Consider the following 18,251-nt stretch of genomic DNA (forward strand, 5'->3'; position numbering starts at 1 on the left):
GCAGTCAATAGAAAGATAAGAAATGAGTTCCTAGGTAATGTAGGAATGAATGGAAGCCATGTCAGTATAAGGTTAGTGAGAGATTTGCGCCTTCTGACTCAATTCTTGTGCCATAATTAAAAGAAAAGAATACTTCATTTACATACCGCTCATTCGTGGCTCATGGGCTAGATATCAAAGTTATATGGGAAGTAAAGCAGCGGGATACCAGAGGAAGTTGACAGCAGCACATATAAGGGCCCTATTAACATGTAGTACGTAACTGGTATTCTGAGTTAGAGACATCTTGAGTGCTTTTTTTCTGTTAGCTTTAAATCCAACTATATCCAAAAATGATGCAGATTTTGGAGCTCAAAAACGTTCGTGAATGATGTTGAGCGCATAGCGATGTCTATTATGACTACACTTAAATACAGTCCTTCTGGTCCATTTCAGCGATACTTTGGAAAACTTGAATCACTTTGTAAAACCTACTTGTATGTGTGAGGTTAAATTGGCTCAGAAAACGAACTGTTTTGAAATTTACGCCATGACAGTGCGAAAAAGACGAAATACAGGTAAGAAACACACTAATCAAACAGAATGTGTATAAAGAGTGTCCATCTTGAGCAGTCTTTCTGACCAGTAAATTTGACTTGTTACGTGAATTACTGTTGCACCATTTCTATCAATGTTCAGTGGAAAGCTAGCAACATTTTCCATGCTATAGATTCAAGGTGTGCAAGCCACACAGAGAGAAGGGCCACACGTACTAGCCATCGATCATTTTTGCAGAGAGCTAGTTTCTGCGTCTAGCAAAGTATGTGCAGATGATCACACCTTTCGCTTAGGAGTGCTCATGGCATGTTTAATAATAATAGTAGTAAACTGTTGATTATCAGTAGAATAAAAGGATAAAGAACAATTATAAAAGCTTTTGAGAACTTGTTATACTCTTCACTTCAATTCAAAGAGGATGCACTATCAAAACTTAATTTACCTTGAGTGTGCACAATATACGATTCGGCTATTGAAATCAAGCACCAATTCATTTTGTCCTAGATTTCTCTCATTCTTTCGCTTTTCCCTCGTTTGTCTTCTAGAAGTATATTTTCCTTAGCTACTTGACGCATAACAATGCTCGACCTGGATATCAAAGACTATTTGCGGCTAATAGGTTGGATCCTCGTATTCCTTTTCCCAATTTGGGTAATATATAAAACAGGTGGTCCTGAACAGGAACCGTTACTGGACGATATAGAATATCAACGACAACAACGACTTAAAAAATTTGCCGAAGAAAGGAAGCGTGCAGCAGAAAAATCCACAGCCAATACCACAGCAACAGCAACAAAAACAAGTAAGAATAAAAAAAAGAACAAAAAGAATAAAGCAGCAGTGAATACAGCAGTTGATGACCAGTTGAAAATCGATTCTGTTCAAAATCAACAACGCTCACAAAAGTTAACATCTGACAAAAACAAGAAGACCGACAATCACCCTAATTCCGTTAAATATGAGAACAACAACAAGAGTAGTAATGTAGATGGAAGCCAGCAAGATGAATATGAAGAAGCAAAAATATCAGACGATATGGAAAATGATGAGCCTATTAGAGAAATTGATGAGCATATGGATCCAACAACTCATTATGCACGCGTTTTACGCATTAAACCGGAAGAAGAAGAAGTGGAACTCGAACCTGTTCCTCTCGAAGAAGGATGGAGTCAAGTTAGAAGTAAGTTTGAATAGTCGCTTCATTAAAAAAACAATAGCAACAGTCGTATTCAGTGTCCATTCCTTTACTTTTATTCTCAAAATAGGCCGACGTGTTAATCAAAAGTCAAATACCGCTTCTAATAATACTCATGTTGACAAGAATGCTGCCATCACAGCAGCTGTTATAGAAGCGAATGAAAGATATATTCCAGGATTAGATAAAAAGCAACGCGAAAATATGAAACGGAATGCCAAGAAAAAAGCACAGAAACAGGCTGCTGCTGCACTTCAAGAGGAAAGATTACGTAAACATCAGAAAGAATTGGAGAAGATCAAGATCCAAGATTATTATGCAACAGGTAGAGGCAAAAACACGCCCTGGGGTAAAAATGGACAGAAGTCCTCGTCATCCAAGGTACCACAATCAACCGCGGGCATTAATGAATATGGTCAATTAATTTGGGATTAGCCAAGTAGCAGTATCGATAGTAGCTGTTTTATTACTTTATTTTAACTTATACTTTTACCCTATATTATATTTGCTTACTACTAAACATACAGTACATTTCCATGACTAATAAGAGTACAATATCAGTAAATAGAATAAATTGATCAATTGCTCTCTATTTGTTAAAGGTTCCTTGATTTTATTTATAGATCACGATAATAATACAGAGAAGGGTACAGAAATCAAACAGAAAACGTATAATGAGGGACTTTTCATACTAACGAGGATATGGTATTATATTTAGTTAAGGTAGAAAGGATGAGAGTAGAATTCACAAGTCTCGTCATGTTGAGTATTAGCAGACAACTTGTAATAGAAAGCAGTGTTGGCAGCCTTGGCAGAAGCAGGGATGGTATCCTTAAAGTTTATCATATTTTGAATGTCTTCATTACCACTCCAAGTATCGTGAACTTTGGTGGATTGGCGTGAGTCTAATTCAACCTTGTATAGTTCAAGTTTCTGAAGAGAATCAGTATGAGCGGCACTATCACGTTGAATTTGAACAGTGAAAGGTTGGTCTGCTGAGACTTCGCCACCCAACTTGGGAGCAGTTAATTCAACTCCAAAACAACCACGATCAATATTTTCATTCAAGTTCTGGTATTCAGCTTCTTCAACAGCGTTAGAGTGAGATGAAGATTTGGCCTTGAAAACCTTGGACATTAAGGTACAATCAGGACCAGCCTTATTATGGACCCAAACACTATAATTGTTTATAAAGTGTATTTTTTGAAAACCAAAACAGGTAAGTATTTTAATCTACAAGACGAATAGAAATTGTCATATAATCTCACCGGAATTCGAATTGTCCAGGAAACTTAGCCTGCTTGGCCTTTGTTAAATCGACACTATATGAATAAACAGGCAACGGGAATTAATTAATTAGCACCTAGTCAAAGAAATGCCCAACAAATGTGTTCATAAAAAGATTGAACCACCTACGTTAGAGTAGCCTTTTTGTTTAAGCTATAGCTTCCTTTCCAGACTGTTTGAAGATAAGTTGCTTTGCCTTTACTATCGATAGAATAAGCCTGCAGGTATTATTGGATCGAGGATAAACAGTTATTTGTCAATTATCTACTCCTTATATACAACAAAAGCAATAACTAGCAATCAAACAATATACTTTACATCAACAGCATTGATAACTTTGGCTTGGGCGTTTGGTTTTCTAGCTATTTTGATTGTTGAAATTTAGATGTGAGTCAGACAAATCGATTTTCGAAAGTTTAGAAAAAAGTTTGACTTGAGGCGTGATATTTACTAACTGTAACCTTGACTGTTTTAGGATTGGTGAATGTCTGTCCCTTTGAAGGAGCTGTGATGGCAATACCTATAATGTTTAAAGGGTAACGTTGCTGGGAGCGTAAGTGTACTGGGGGTTTTTTTGTCTACTTTTAGTCAGACAAAGGGATCTATACCTCCACAGAATTTCTTCAAGGCATCTGCCATATCGTCAGCTTGCACTAAAGTGACAGCTAAAAGAGCTGCGAAACATGTTAAGAGTAATGTCAATTTCATATCAAAAAGGGAGTGAAGATGGGAAGAAGAAAAATAAATTGAGGAGAAAGGAAGAAGGACGAACGAAAGGCAGTTGATTTAGTCGTTTTTATTGTCCTCCATCCTCTTGTCCGTTCTGGATTTTTGTGCCTTTGTGCAACTAAAATTACACAAAACTAATTTAAATTGCTTCTTCTATTTTTAAGTTTTTATTCTTTTTATGTTTGTGCAGACGGTACCAGTTTCGTTCGCCTAAAGTGCAAACCTATTCGTGCATATCCGAGTTGATAATTACGGTAGAAAAGGTCGGGGTCAAGGGCGGGATGATAACAACTGCCAAGGGCCGGCCAGTCGTTAAGTTTTACGCACAGGCTTTTTATTATAATCAGTAAGTCAAACTAAGATTTTCTGTAGTTGAGAAAGGAGTGAAAACGCATGCCAAGGGTATATACACAGTATCTCTACGATCGTCTTTTTTGCAGTGAAATCTCGTTTTCCTTGATGCAATATCAATCTTCATTTCCCTTCCTACTGTTCGTCTGAAAATCAAAGACTATATAATAGTGCAGCTTGTTTCCGAGCTGAAGCGAGCAATAGATCAAAGGCGCTTGTCCCTCATGTCGGAGTGTCTAGACGCTGTTACACCATTCATTATTTCTTCGTTGAACCCTTCGCGGGGACAGACAGACCTTTCGTATATGGCTTGTGATACAATCCTGTAAATAAGTAGGAAACTGTAAATATGTGTCTCTTCTGGATATTGATATGTGCAAATCGAGGTTTAGATGAAGGCCAAGTAGGCAAACTCGATTTATGTGGAATAAAAAAGGCCAGGAACAATTTATTGCGCTTCTATCATACTACACGGCAATTTAACGCAGTAATTCAAACATATTCAAATTCCGATTCTAATCAACCAAACGTCTTTGTAACTTTACCACACCAGCATCGCCTCGTCTCCCGTCCGGTATCACCTACAGTTTTTTTAATGACTGTTGTGTTTTGGCTTCCTGTTGTTAGCTCATTTTCAACATCATTAACATCCTTAAATTATAATAATGCGCTTTGAGAAATAGACTCCTAAGTTAGAAATCCACGTTTTAAATTGGATTCGAATAGCCGTTGTCAGTAGTACCAACAAACTTTGAAAACGCCTTAATTTATTCTCTAAAGGCTATGTTGAGTCAGTCGTAACTTTCCCCTCGTTGATTCCCTGATTTCCTGATTCTTCTGCCTCTTCAAGCTCTTTATTGAAAAACTTGTCGTCTTACAATTCTCGTCACTGTTGCATTCTCATTTTTTTGAAGTATGTCATCTTTTAACAGAAAAAAAGAATATTTATCATTTCTCATGTGAATTGTCCCTAGCTGGTTCTGCTGATGGATTTTCGTTTAAAAAAATATTACATTTCAAGCTTTGGGTAGTCTCAAATTATCGATAACCCTTTTAGCACCGTACTGTACATGTGTGTGGAGAGTAAATTGATCTAATGTTCTTTTCGCACAGTCACTTTTTCATGTTATCGACTTCATATTGAGCATATATGTTGTTCTCCGTTTGAAGAAACTATCATTATTGACGGAAACCATCGTTATAATGGTGACCATTATGCTAATCTTGTTGCTGCTGGTACTACAATTCCATCTGTCAAATCAATTCCGCTTGAATGGTACATATTCAATAAAATTGTCACATCCAATATTAACCAAATTAGTTTACCCCGTGACCAAATCATTGCCATTATATTGGGCAGCATTCGGCTCGCCTCTTTACCTAATGAAGTCAGCCAAATTAACACAGTATAAATATAATTTCTTTTCTCCATTGAAAATTGATACCGACAAAAGTTATTGTTTTACTATGGTGAGAAGCTTCGTCGAATGTGTTGAAATGCTGATTGTCGATGTCCTTATGAAGTCCTATGCAATATTTCTCGATAAGTCATTGGTGAATTATCATAAGGGTGCTTACAAGTGATAATAAAGTTCAAGCATAGTTGAGGAGGAATCACAATTTTGATTTACCTTATAGTCGGTAATGTTTAGCAATAAGTGAACAACTCTACAGGTCATCTAACTGGATCAAGCTATTACAGTATATGAGCTCAATTTCGTTGTCTATCCTTGCTTTAGGATTATGAGATTAGTTTGTTCTCAAGCTAAGTTCTAATTAATAGATTATCTCATTTCTGTTATATTTTTGCGCTTATGTGAATTTGAGTATGCGATTCAGCCTTATTCTGTTGTTCTATGATAATTTGACCTTGCCACATAGTAGTAAAGATGAAGCCATAATTTCTACTTGTATCTACTCTAACCAAAATATTCATATTCACAATGAAATATACTAAAGAATAACTGTCATTACCATGTATGTCACTGCACATCCCTTTAAAATCATAATAATTATCCCATGGTGAGGTACGCGTTACACGCAGGGCCTGACAGTTTCTACCCATGACAGTAAATGGTCGTAAAATGCGAATCACAGATTTGAAAATGCCTTTTGATTCCAATAAGGGAAATCACAATATTTCGTGTTTTGAAAATTAATGAAGACGAAATGACTGCACGCCACAAATAAAGTATTCTGACGTCTGATACAAGCTTCTGTCAGTGGGAGAGGGTTTATCGTAAACCATATCAGATCGATTTTGTAAATAGAGTATGTATTCCGAATAAGAACCTACCAGTAACATAGCATTAGACAGTTTCCCTCAATATGGCCTCGCCTGACCATATATCAGTTGTGTTCGAGTATCTGAAACAAATTCTTTCTTTATGTGTGTAGAATGTACGGTTGCTAATTATTGCACTATCTTTCTGCAGTATTTTGTGGTTTTATTTACATTCTATTATAAATCTATCAGTAGGCTTCATATAACTCAAGTATATCTTTGTATTCACTCTTGAGGGCTGCTAAACATGGATTGACTATCCTATAGTTTCTTGTTATTCTTGTTTTTTCTTATTGACTACGTAGCGCTTTCCAGAAGACCGAGCGAAGTGCTTAGGGAAAAAGAAAAAAGGTCCATTGATTTTACCATCGATCTTTAGTTGGATAACAACACAAGTCTGAAAACTCATTATAAAGAGTACTGTACAAGCATAGGATATTCCAATTAGAATTGCACAGGCCTGTTCAAGTCAAAAATAACATGAAAAGACACGCACAGTTATCTCCACTACTGTGCCATTTGATTTTTATTTTTTTTTGCCCTGGATTAAGGCATAGTAATCTAAACTTTCGGATTGCCCACGCATACGCGATGAAATACAAATGATACCCTTTGTTTTGATCGCTTTGATATAGCTTCTTCCAATGTGTTATGTAATTTCATCATGCAGTTATCATGTACTAATGTTATTTATTCCAAATGATGCTATAATCACCCAGTCTGTCGTACTTTGCGTCTCAGTTATATCAAGCAGCATAATGGTAGCTGTGCTATCCTCTAAACTAGACCATTAATCATTTCTAATCGATAAAGAGTACCGCTTATCAGTAAAAATACGCTTGCTTTTGTAATTATGACCAGTTGGTGATCATTTAAGCGCTTAGTCATATTTCAGTCATACCTTGCCTGGGATAGTACAATATGCTTTATAGAAGATGACAGATCTCTAGGCTGAACACATAGAAATTTACATAGGTAGATAACACCAACATTGCTGAGAGTGACCAAAATCTGGTCTTCGCCCAAAATAAAGAAAACTGTAATTTTCTCTCAAACTATATAAAAGTTAATTGCTCGTTGAATGAATCGGAAGATACTCAAGATCGATTGAATACATTTGCCTTAAGCTATCGGATTCTTAACATGTCTTTTTTTAGATGTATGATTCTTAAAAACAACTCTCAAACGGCCTCTTGCAAATAGCTGGTAGCGCACTAAATTTCGCATATACTTTTATGCTTTCTTTATGCTTTCTGATAGGGAAGTGAACCCGCTTCTGGACCGATCTATAACTTATTAATGATCTTTTATCCTAAGCTGTGTACAATTGTAAAATATTGTTTTACTGTTTTCTAGCTTTATAGATAATGTTTTATTTTAGTTATCATAAGGTTTATTAATATGTACAACATGTCTTATTTTTAATCGTTCTTTTATAGCATTCAAAACCATGTAGATGTTATTGACAATGCACTGTTCTGCTTGACCCAAAAGTATCAATTACTTGTTGGTTTCAACTATAGACTGATTTTGAAATATTTTTATACTTGACAAGAAATATCGAAAGAGAAACCTTAAGTCTATACAGAGAGGAATGACATACAATAAAGTACGAAATGTTACAAATCAAAAGGCCATTTAAAGGTTGGAGATCTCAAATAAAGCAACCAATGACACAAAAAAATCATAGACATGAATATTGTGGTATTCTTAAACATCCTTGCACTATTTCTTCCAGCACACATAGTTATGTTGAGGCTTCTCGGCGAACACGCAGATCCGTTTAATTTATGTGGATCATTCTTTGATCTTGTACTACGGATTTTACCTGACCAACTGTGACTACGGTCGCTCGGAGGTCATAATGCGCTAGGGATGATGTATATGCATTTACACTGCTTACCGTAGAGATGATAACTGAGTTTTTGCAAAGCAGGCCTTTCCTCACAAGTGACAACAGGCAGCTGACGTGCTTACTGAACTGTGCAGTCCCAGAGCAATTTCTGACAATTCCCAAGAAGGCTGGTCAAATCAATTACATGTATCGAAATCAGGCTGAATCAAAAAAGCAAGCAAAATCGGTTCATTAATTGCAATTGGGTCGAGTTGTTACGTATCCAAAGGTCAAAGAATTCTTGAAATCACCATATGTTTCAGCTATTAGAACTATTACTTTGTCTCCTTTTCGAAAATAAATCGACAAATTCAATCACAGTTGGACTGACCCTAATCGAAGGTTCACAGTTTTTTTTTGGATACTGTGATTACTGTTAGCGCTAATTGATAGCCGTACGTCCAGCTATATTAGAAATTTTACTTTCAGTATAACAAGAACGTAGTACTGAAAGGAAAGTATCCTAGCGAAACATTTAGCAAAGAATTGGTACTTGCAAGGTTCGACTGCTGTTGATGCCATTCTAATAATCAAAAAAGGGTTCTTTTTTCTCAGTTGTTAACAGCGTTTGGACTAGTTGGTAATACTTTCATTGATCCAAAGGGCATATCATTTTGCTGTTTTTAAAAGGGTTCTCTCATTGGCTCGTTGTTTTATGCCCTTGATGCCGTTCTTCGTACCGGCTGCAATACTAATTATGAGTGTAGGGGTCTTCCGCAAAATTACCGAAACTTTAATGCGCGGAATGCCGACCAAAGCCTTTTTTATACTCAGTATATCCTAATCAACACTTACGTCGACATTATCTCGTGGAAATATTGAAATCCTAAAGCAACCCACAGGCATAAAAATTCACATTTCTTTGAAAATGATTCTTTTAATCTTTTGTCTCTTTCAGCAATCTGCCCCACAATTTTAAAAATAAATAAACTAATGAAGCAGTTTACTATTGTTTTCGCTTTATTCTTGGTTGCAATCGTACCAAGTCAATCTTTACCAATCTTTGACGTTGAATTGGTGGCCAGTCCTTTGATACATGACACCCGTATCAATTATCGCGGAGGAAAATCAACACCGCTTGTCTATAATGATGTATACACAAATGGTTGAGATGTTATTTCTCGTCAAACAAGCAGAGGAAACTTAATCAAAGAATAAGTTCTGTTACATGCATGTGCCGAGATTGTGTATATCAATTGTAAATAGTAAAAAGATATTCATAATTTGACATTCGTACTTCAAAGATCCATATCCCTATCACTTTTTAGCCATTAAGACTCTTCGAGGATATTTTTACGCAAATGTTGCGGTCTATCAACCTGATTATTCTTATCCAATCGTCTGTCATTTTTCTTCAAAATAAAGTCAAATCCCAACCATTACTAATTCCTGCATAGACTTATGCTGTGCGCGTACGCTAGTAACGAGATAGATTTTGCTGAAAAGGATTGTCCATTTTCTTCAAAACAGCGTGGGTGACCAGTCCAAGTGTTGTATAAAAATCTCAACCATATGAGGATAAATAAGTTTCTTTATTTGAATCTTTATATATGAGTTTTGTTGCTGTTTGAAAATGCAGTTACAAGGATCAGACTTTGTCTCTTTAATTCTAGAAAGTGGTGCCTTCAGGAGGTTGGGGTAATTTACGACCGACCGTAGCCATTTCCCTATATTCAAATAAACGATTGATACGACTATACCATGCTACAATTTCTTCGATGTATAAACTCAAGCAATCTTACCTTCTTAACTCGGTTAAAACAGTTTCAAGTGTATAATTGCTCTTCCAATGTGCGAGACAAGGTAAACGGTTAGGATCAACCTATAAAGATAGTTGTAAATCATCAGTAACTACTGCTACAGTAGAGTATTCTACGCCATAATAGCATTGAGAAAAAGTACCTTTCCGTCTTGAGGATTGACACTAGGTAAATTGATTTTTGACACAAATTGAAGGACAGGTGGTTGATTGGGATATTGATCACCACAATAAATTGTCAAGCTGTAAATACGGTTTTCGTGAACAGACTTTATGAATAAAGAAGTTAGCATATCCTGTACCATTTTATGTCTGCTTTGATTAAAAAAAAACAATGAGAAGCATATTTTACGTGAGGAGCACCGAGAATGGTGGCATGCCAGTTGTGCATCAGAAGATCGTCGTCAGCTAAACCATAACTGCAGGCACCGTCTCCAAGCCCTTTTTCTCCCTTTTCTAATTCTTCTAGCAAGCGAAAGTTACGAGGTACTGTGGACAGAGATGAGTTGGTAAAAGTAAAAAAATGATAAAGTTCTCTCCCAGATAATACAAAGCACTAATCTTTGGTTGTCATTTCCACTTATGAATCACCTTTGAATTGTTCCTTTTCCAACACCCAGTACGGAAGAGGGTGTTTTGCAAATATTTATTTACTTTACCTTGTGCCATATTTGAAATCTTCCTTGACGATTGACGACGATTGCCTAATTAAAACCGTTGCTTTGAAAAATAAAAAAAAACCAAAAAAGAGCAATAGGAGTAATATCCATCTTTCATAAGTTCTTATGTCCGCTTAAATATTCTTCCTCGAGAACCTAAAAAACGCTACAGTGAGAACGGTAAATTTTGTCACTTTGAGAAAATCAAACGTCCATAACCAAAAAATAAATGTCGCTTTCCCAAAAAATTAATGGCATTAAGCCAAAAATAATTGTCCCTGTATGTCTAGAAATTTTGTCCTTTTGAAATAAAGAAATTTCACAAGGATCCGAGCCATAATAGAGACTAGGAATTTAGGGTTAGAGCTATACGAGCGTTCTGAGGGATTAGGACCTGTATTTTTTTTAATTGGTGTATGACAATCTTAACGGTGTCGATGTTGGTGTCTGTGTCGATGTCGATGTCGGTGTCGGTGTCGGTGTTGGTGTATGTCGGTATCGATGTCGTCGGTGGTGTACAAAAAAGGTAAGTAAAAATTCACCATACTCGGGGTGCCGAGCCGGACCCGCTAGAAAAATTCGTAACTACAAAAAAAAGTAAGCAGAAACCCACTGTCCTTGATAGAAAATAGACGAGAGTATGGATACTCCTAATCTACAATTTAAATGGAAGTCAAACACTGATCTTATAGCTCAGCTTCTACTGAACGAACAAGAAATAATAAATTTGATCGCTCAAGTTTTGGTCGGTATGATACATCATAGCCCTCTTATAAACTTCACTGCTCTCATATAACACATGACTTTACTTATAGGTACACACGTTCCAAAAAACAACTATGTGGTGCATCAGAATGGATGGCCAGAGGCTGGAGGTTTTTTCAATGTATACAAATCTCAGAATGAAAGCGACGAACGTTTCAAACCAATAGTTGTAACTATTCAAAGTGAAGTTAATCAAGTATTGATTCTGAAAATTATGCAATACTGTACACTTGTTTACGAAAGATTCAATTATTTACCAATTGTATTAATTATTGCCCACAAAGACTGTCTTGGCTCAAATGTAGACGAAACAAATTCCCATTTGGTAAAGATCAAATCTGATTTTTGGGCAGAAAAATGTCTGATGTTTCTTTCCGATTTGGATGTCACACCTATAAACGATCAACCTTTGAATGCTTTCTTTGCGTTATGTCAGTTTTTATCTCATCCAGACAAGATGTTTTCCTTTTCTTCCAACGTAGAAAATCAAACTATTAGTTTACTGAGCGAGACAATTATTAAAAAGAGGAATGAAAATACTTTATTTGAAAGATAAATAAAAAGTTATTTTTGTTTTTTGGTACGTTTAATGGCATGGTGATAAGAACTTTTCAACGAGTCTGCTGAGGTATAAGAGTTAAATAAACCTTTGATTTTTCCTGCATCATAAATCTTTTTCCAGTTTCTCGGCTTGTTTGGTACTGACATGCTTTCGATAAACTGAAAATCGTCTGCTGTATATTTTTTCTTTTGTGTAGGCTTGTAGATCTAGTTCATATTCTTCACTTAACTTTCTTTTCTGGTTCTCAATGATTCCTAGAAACTCTTTGGCAAAGTTTTTGGCTTTTTCCAGCATCAAAATAGGATCTTCATCTTGTATTTCGATTATTTCTTGTACTTTGTTTGTAGCTTGATCAAGTACCTGATATATTTCATTCTGATTTTTCTTCGTCATATTTTTTTTACAGATAGACCACAGAAAGCGTACCGTCGAGTGAGCAGCAAACGTTAGCGATTTCAAGTCTTGTGCTTGCGATGAGGTGAAATAGGCAAGTGCCATAAACGGTTCCATGGAGTCTTGAATATAATTTTCAATTGACTTGGCTGAAACGAAATTAACGATGTGGTATTTGACGACTTGTAGAGTTAAATATCACTTAATTAAAACAATAAAAAGTTAACGAGATCAAACTAGTAGGTTTTTATTTTGAATCAAGTTCAGTTCAAAGAGAAGAAAAATATCTACTGCAAAAATTTAAATATCTTCTTCATATTGCGGAACCTAGAAACTGACAGCTGAGTTATTCTACTCAAAGAAGACGTACGTCTTCTGAACCGTAAAAGAATAGAATTCTCCCTTGAGGAGATTACGCATCTACCCGGAGCGGGTGGACTTGTAAACGTATCCATGGCTTGATCTACTGATCATGCAACTAACCTATTTTCCCGTGCTAACCATTATGTAGCACTGCTTGCAGGAAAATAGAATTAATTAGGAAAATATTATTCGTGCGTGGTGTTTGAGTTGAGTGAACAGTTATTGTAAAGGATGATCACAAACTATTATCTTGTAATCATTCTTTATGCCGAAGGCAGAGAATAGTACTTATAACCTATTATACCTTGGTGTTGAATCAATATATCCTGCATGTCCATATATTAATTCTACTATATATCCCATGTCATATAGTAACGTATTATAGCAAAATAAGTAAACTATATATCCTAAATGACAACCTGTTCAGCCTTATACGAGGTAGCTATTCTCGTATAAGAATCATCACTTATTCTATATTCGTTTCCTACTCTACTTTATATTATTTCAGCAGTAATGAGGTGTGAGGATCTTGTATAATTTGTATACGAGTTCTCCACATCTCATATGATGCTATCAACTAAACACAACACTTAATTCACGGTACTCATATATTAGAGTTTATGTAGTTTCTAATTATTGCTGGTGCAATATTATATAATTCATCTTTATCCTTCATAAAGTGAATTATGTCTTTAATATTGGTATATCATCTACCCTCAAATACGACAAACGACATCGACATCGACACCGACATCGACTTCGACACCGACACCGACACAGACACCAACACCGACACCGACACCAACACCGACACCGACATCGACACAGACATCGACATCGACACCGACACAGACACTAAAACAAAATAAATGACGACACCGACACCGACATCGACACCGTTAAGATTGTCATACACCAATTAAAAAAAATACAGGTCCTAATCCCTCAGAACGCTCGTATAGCTCTAACCCTAAATTCCTAGTCTCTATTATGGCTCGGATCCTTGTGAAATTTCTTTATTTCAAAAGGACAAAATTTCTAGACATACAGGGACAATTATTTTTGGCTTAATGCCATTAATTTTTTGGGAAAGCGACATTTATTTTTTGGTTATGGACGTTTGATTTTCTCAAAGTGACAAAATTTACCGTTCTCACTGTATTCTATTGGATAACACGTCGATCAGTGCATAGGTCTCTGAAGTCTTTCTTCACGGCTGTTGGTAGATTCGTCTTTTTTTTCTGACAGAAAAAAAAAACATGACAGGAAGTTAAATCGTACATGTAAAACTGTATGCTCTACAGCACAAGCTGGAACAGAGAAAAAAAGGCAAGCAGTCTAGGAAATAACGAATGAATATTCAACAAAATAGGGTATAAAAGTTAGGTCTGCTTGTTAGTGATACTCAGCGATAGATGTTTGTAGAAAAAATTAGACTTTGTTCTCAATGGTAATTCTATAGTTATATAAATGTTATTAATTTTCTAAATATAATTTATAGTATATATAATAATTAGTACTTCAAAAATTAAACTAGCTGAAATAATTAAAATTTGTAAACGCAAGTTAGACAATCTTCGAAGATGTACTGGTGAAAACCAACTCCACTGTCAACCTCCGTATGGGAATGGTACTTTTATTGATTAGTGTGTTAATCTTGTTAGAAGTGTCCTTTAGGTACTAGGCGAGGGAATTATACGGTATTGGTATCGCAAAGACGACGTTGGTGAAATGCGGTAAAAAGGAATGATTACCGATCATTAACATTATAAGAACGCGTGTAAAGGTTAATAGTAAATATGCAAATGAGACTGCAATAACTGGTGTAGAATAAGAGGTGTTTGTCATGACATATTTATCTCTGAAGCTTCCAATTTGTATATTCTTAAAACTGATTGATGGTATCAAGTTTGAGCAAATGAACGATAATGTAATCCTCATAAAAAGCTGTTTTAGCGTCAATGGACGGCAAGCATAGCCACTCGGTCTCCTTAAACCAATTTAAAGGCAGAACAATGAGACAGTCGTGGATGAAGTGGACTTTTATAATTTAGTAATCTGTGATATAGGAGAATCAAAATTTTTTTGCACATGACAAATATTCAATGCGTTCTTTGTCTATCAACCGACATCTAACACGGTGGCTCCTGGAGTACCTATTTGTATAGTTGCAAAGTTGAAAATTAATTTCATAGTTATTTGCCTTCGATACTTTTGAAACTGATAAGGGCATACGGCTGTTCAGTCGCAATAAACATAGTCATATCAAGCAGCGAAGAGAGCAAGTAAAATAGACATACTTAGCAAGAAAAATCGAGATACTATTTTTTGCATCTATTTACATATCTGGCTCGAACTTTCCGTTTACAGTTCACTTACAAAGTAGTATATAAGTTCGTTCAATCTCACCTGTGACAACTTAAAAACTTGTTTGATAGTCCTTTAAGTAGATTAACTATTGATGATAAAATTTATCACTCTTTTTCCTTCTTTGAAGTGAAGACTTTTATTGAGTAGTATAATTAGCAGCCACTCCACATAACATATAGCTATGCCTTTCAGCACTTTCATAACGATTGAAATAGTTTTACCTGAAGATGTAACTGTTTGTCCCCAACATACCGAAACTATTGATACAGGCTCTAATTTTTGGAGAGAAAAATATATTGATAGAAAAGAGCGAACATTTCAGCTTGCTGTTCCCAGTTTTTGTCAAACTATGGTTAACAACGATGTTTATAACATCAAGCTTTTAAAATCTACATATTGGATTGACACTCAACTCTACGGCTACGATTCCACTGTACCCTCCATTCAAATGATAACTGACTATGGATATACTCAAGAGGCCACTACCAAAATTCAGATAAAGAATCCTTATTCAATGACAACTCTCATATTTCTCAGAGATAGCATGTTAACCTTCCGATACGTAGCACAACAGCCCTGAAAGGTTGGATTTTTTGGTTCCTGTAGAGCTTATGTGGGCAATATGAAAAGGATTCCTATTCCACAATTTAGTGACGTATCTATTTTATCGCTATACTTGTGCAGACAAAATGTACCAATTTTGCTCAATACATAATCCTAAGTCTACTGTAACCTATGTTGTGTCAGCAGTTTGAAGGATTAAGTTCATACATATTGTTTGGGACTACACATACAGTCTCACAGTTCAGGAGATGTTGTTGACGTGCAAAAGTTGACATGTCACTTATTGCAGCGGCTATCTAATGTGTACAACAGCAACTGCTAAGTTTTGCATTGTAATTTAACTGCCGCCAACCATTACACCTTATCTCCATTTGAACCTTTCCTCCATATCGTGAATCAATTTTTCTTTTTTAACATTGCTCACACCAATTCAGACAATAAATAAGCGAAAATGACTAACCTTCCAGTAGTGGTAATGGACAACGGTACCGGGTATGGTTAAAAAATAAACCCCTTAAATTGACTTCGTATCCGTTCAAATGTTATCCTACGATAACCGTCAACGCGCGCTTTGAACAGAACTCGAAAGTAAATAACTGACACAGTCTCGAAATCTAGGTATACCAAGCTCGGTTTTAGTGGAAATAATGAACCATCCTTCGTTTTTCCAACTGCCATTGCCACTCGTGAAGTCCCCGGTGGCAGTGGTAGACCGAGTCTTCCCAGTAAACCCTCATTTTTGACTAGCAACTTAGCGTCAAAAAGAGGTATTGAAGACCTCGACTTCTACATCGGAGATGAGGCAATTGCACAAGCCAAAACAATGGCATTGAATTATCCAATTCGTCACGGCCAAATCAGCAATTGGGATCACATGGAAAGATTTTGGGAACAATCTATCTTCAAATATCTTCGCTGTGAACCGGAAGACCATCACTTCCTTTTGGTAAAAGCCTCGATTGGGAATAATAACTTTCAACAGATAAAAACTCAATACATGCTAACTATCATGCTTGTAATTTTATGTTAAAAGACTGAACCACCTATGAATGCACCAGAAAACCGTGAAATGACAGCAGAAATCATGTTTGAATCCTTCAACGTTCAAGGTCTTTATATTGCTGTTCAAGCTGTTTTGGCTTTAGCAGCATCCTGGACTTCCAGCAAAGTAACCGAGCAAACTCTAACCGGTACTGTAGTGGATTCTGGTGATGGTGTTACTCACGTCATTCCAGTTGTAAGTGGGTTTGGCCTGAATAAGCTAGATTGTATATGGCGCACAATCTTTGAGTTGTTGACGCTCATAAATCCCCCTTTTTCTTAGGCCGAAGGCTATGTTATTGCTAGTTCAATCAAAAGTGTACCTGTTGCAGGTAGCGACATTACTTCGTTTGTCCAGCACCTGCTTCGTGAACGAGGCGAAACAAGTATCCCTCCAGAAGACTCGTTCCGTATTGCACAAGCTATTAAAGAAGATTACAGTTACGTTTGCCCGGATATTGTAAAAGAATTCAAAAAGTACGATCAAGAGCCTAGTAAATATTTCAAAAAATATGACGGTATACATTCAGTAACTGGCAAGGTGAGTATGGGGTAATTACTGGAAAATCTTTCATGACAAATTATGCTGATATTGAGGCTCATCCAAATAGAGTTATTCAGTTGATATTGGTTTTGAACGCTTCCTTGCACCGGAAATCTTCTTCAACCCAGAAATTGCCAGTTCTGATTTCTTAACACCTTTACCAGAAATAGTAGACACAGTTATTCAAACCAGTCCTATTGATGTTCGTAGAGGTTTGTATAAAAATATTGTGTTATCTGGTGGATCTACTATGTTCAAAGGATTCGATAAGAGACTTCAACGTGACATCAAACGCGTTGTCGATAAGCGTATTCAAGACAGTGAAAAGATGAGTGGGGGTGCTATGAAGGCAACACCTATGGAAGTTAATGTTATTTCACATAAAAAGCAACGACATGCGGTTTGGTTTGGTGGCAGTTTATTAGCTTCTACTGTAAGTGAAGAGACACAAAGCATTAGCTGGTCTACTCAATACGTTATTGACACTGATTTACGTTTAACCTAGGGTGAATTTTATAAGTCATGTCATACAAAGGCCGAATATGATGAGTACGGCCCCAGCATATGCCGTCACAACAGAGTCTTTAGCTCACTTTTGTAGCATTATTCAATTGTTTGATTCAACTTTCAATTAGACAGCAATGCAAATATCATTAAACCAAATACAAAATAATATGTACACAAAGATTTTAAGCGGAAGAGCTAGTTTTCAAACTATTTTTTCAATTGAAAAGCATATTTTCTTTTTTTGTAAGGGAGTCAAGCTCCAATGATTTATTTAAGGTCCTTAAATGTAAGAAAGGGATGTATAGACTGTAAAAAAAGCATATTCTCGATTCCACTCCATTGCTTTCCAAAAATAGTTTTAGTTATTCGTGTCACACCATATAGTATAGAATTTTGACTTAGCAAGAAGGTTTTTTATAAGCTTTGCTAATTGTAAGCCAAAAATAC

At 36.1% G+C, this 18,251-nt stretch overlaps 9 protein-coding genes across 9 annotated transcripts; 4 read left to right on the forward strand and 5 right to left on the reverse strand.

The window, feature by feature from the left end:
• Positions 1-1,116: 1,116 nt before the first annotated feature.
• Positions 1,117-2,167, forward strand: BDF20DRAFT_916948 (uncharacterized protein; the record flags this gene model as incomplete). Its single annotated transcript, XM_053084516.1, has 2 exons — positions 1,117-1,717; positions 1,803-2,167. The coding sequence occupies 2 exons, from the start codon at positions 1,117-1,119 to the stop codon at positions 2,165-2,167; spliced, it is 966 nt and encodes a 321-aa protein (XP_052931874.1).
• Positions 2,168-2,301: 134 nt separating this feature from the next.
• On the reverse strand, positions 2,302-3,727 carry BDF20DRAFT_925780 (uncharacterized protein; the record flags this gene model as incomplete). The annotated part of the gene is made up of 6 exons (XM_053084701.1): positions 2,302-2,909; positions 3,001-3,054; positions 3,149-3,237; positions 3,338-3,381; positions 3,471-3,539; positions 3,628-3,727. The coding sequence occupies 6 exons, from the start codon at positions 3,725-3,727 to the stop codon at positions 2,447-2,449; spliced, it is 819 nt and encodes a 272-aa protein (XP_052931875.1). The 3' UTR covers positions 2,302-2,446.
• Positions 3,728-4,448: 721 nt separating this feature from the next.
• On the forward strand, positions 4,449-5,683 carry BDF20DRAFT_839529 (uncharacterized protein; the record flags this gene model as incomplete). The annotated part of the gene is made up of 4 exons (XM_053079285.1): positions 4,449-4,673; positions 5,131-5,182; positions 5,213-5,335; positions 5,421-5,683. The coding sequence occupies 4 exons, from the start codon at positions 4,449-4,451 to the stop codon at positions 5,681-5,683; spliced, it is 663 nt and encodes a 220-aa protein (XP_052931876.1).
• An 888-nt stretch (positions 5,684-6,571) lies between these two features.
• BDF20DRAFT_991353 (uncharacterized protein) lies at positions 6,572-9,689 on the reverse strand (the record flags this gene model as incomplete). Its single annotated transcript, XM_053085346.1, has 10 exons — positions 9,275-9,689; positions 9,073-9,103; positions 8,958-9,036; positions 8,212-8,405; positions 7,615-7,695; positions 7,285-7,394; positions 7,113-7,165; positions 6,972-7,063; positions 6,750-6,843; positions 6,572-6,624 (listed from the first exon to the last, which is right to left on the reverse strand). The coding sequence occupies exons 1-10, from the start codon at positions 9,313-9,315 to the stop codon at positions 6,572-6,574; spliced, it is 828 nt and encodes a 275-aa protein (XP_052931877.1). The 5' UTR covers positions 9,316-9,689.
• BDF20DRAFT_1004270 (ubiquitin-conjugating enzyme/RWD-like protein) lies at positions 9,690-11,140 on the reverse strand. Its single transcript, XM_053074660.1, has 5 exons — positions 10,696-11,140; positions 10,389-10,525; positions 10,180-10,305; positions 10,020-10,099; positions 9,690-9,944 (listed from the first exon to the last, which is right to left on the reverse strand). The coding sequence occupies exons 1-5, from the start codon at positions 10,703-10,705 to the stop codon at positions 9,887-9,889; spliced, it is 411 nt and encodes a 136-aa protein (XP_052931878.1). The 5' UTR covers positions 10,706-11,140; the 3' UTR covers positions 9,690-9,886.
• A 354-nt stretch (positions 11,141-11,494) lies between these two features.
• BDF20DRAFT_828053 (uncharacterized protein) lies at positions 11,495-12,016 on the forward strand (the record flags this gene model as incomplete). Its single annotated transcript, XM_053078216.1, has 1 exon — positions 11,495-12,016. The coding sequence occupies one exon, from the start codon at positions 11,495-11,497 to the stop codon at positions 12,014-12,016; it is 522 nt and encodes a 173-aa protein (XP_052931879.1).
• Positions 12,017-12,124: 108 nt separating this feature from the next.
• On the reverse strand, positions 12,125-12,870 carry BDF20DRAFT_839533 (uncharacterized protein; the record flags this gene model as incomplete). Its single annotated transcript, XM_053079286.1, has 3 exons — positions 12,125-12,382; positions 12,449-12,597; positions 12,840-12,870. The coding sequence occupies 3 exons, from the start codon at positions 12,868-12,870 to the stop codon at positions 12,125-12,127; spliced, it is 438 nt and encodes a 145-aa protein (XP_052931880.1).
• Positions 12,871-13,494: 624 nt separating this feature from the next.
• Positions 13,495-14,918, reverse strand: BDF20DRAFT_1004272 (uncharacterized protein; the record flags this gene model as incomplete). The annotated part of the gene is made up of 2 exons (XM_053074661.1): positions 14,478-14,918; positions 13,495-13,633 (listed from the first exon to the last, which is right to left on the reverse strand). Exons 1-2 carry the CDS (start codon positions 14,717-14,719, stop codon positions 13,495-13,497), a joined length of 381 nt encoding a protein of 126 aa, XP_052931881.1. The 5' UTR covers positions 14,720-14,918.
• Positions 14,919-16,163: 1,245 nt separating this feature from the next.
• Positions 16,164-17,898, forward strand: BDF20DRAFT_908110 (actin family; the record flags this gene model as incomplete). The annotated part of the gene is made up of 6 exons (XM_053083446.1): positions 16,164-16,204; positions 16,352-16,658; positions 16,746-16,949; positions 17,037-17,294; positions 17,365-17,730; positions 17,803-17,898. 6 exons carry the CDS (start codon positions 16,164-16,166, stop codon positions 17,896-17,898), a joined length of 1,272 nt encoding a protein of 423 aa, XP_052931882.1.
• Positions 17,899-18,251: the final 353 nt, after the last annotated feature.

This window comes from Mycotypha africana (assembly GCF_025528875.1).
Source record: "Mycotypha africana strain NRRL 2978 chromosome Unknown BDF20scaffold_12, whole genome shotgun sequence".
Taxonomy (NCBI): Eukaryota; Fungi; Mucoromycota; class Mucoromycetes; order Mucorales; family Mycotyphaceae; genus Mycotypha; species Mycotypha africana.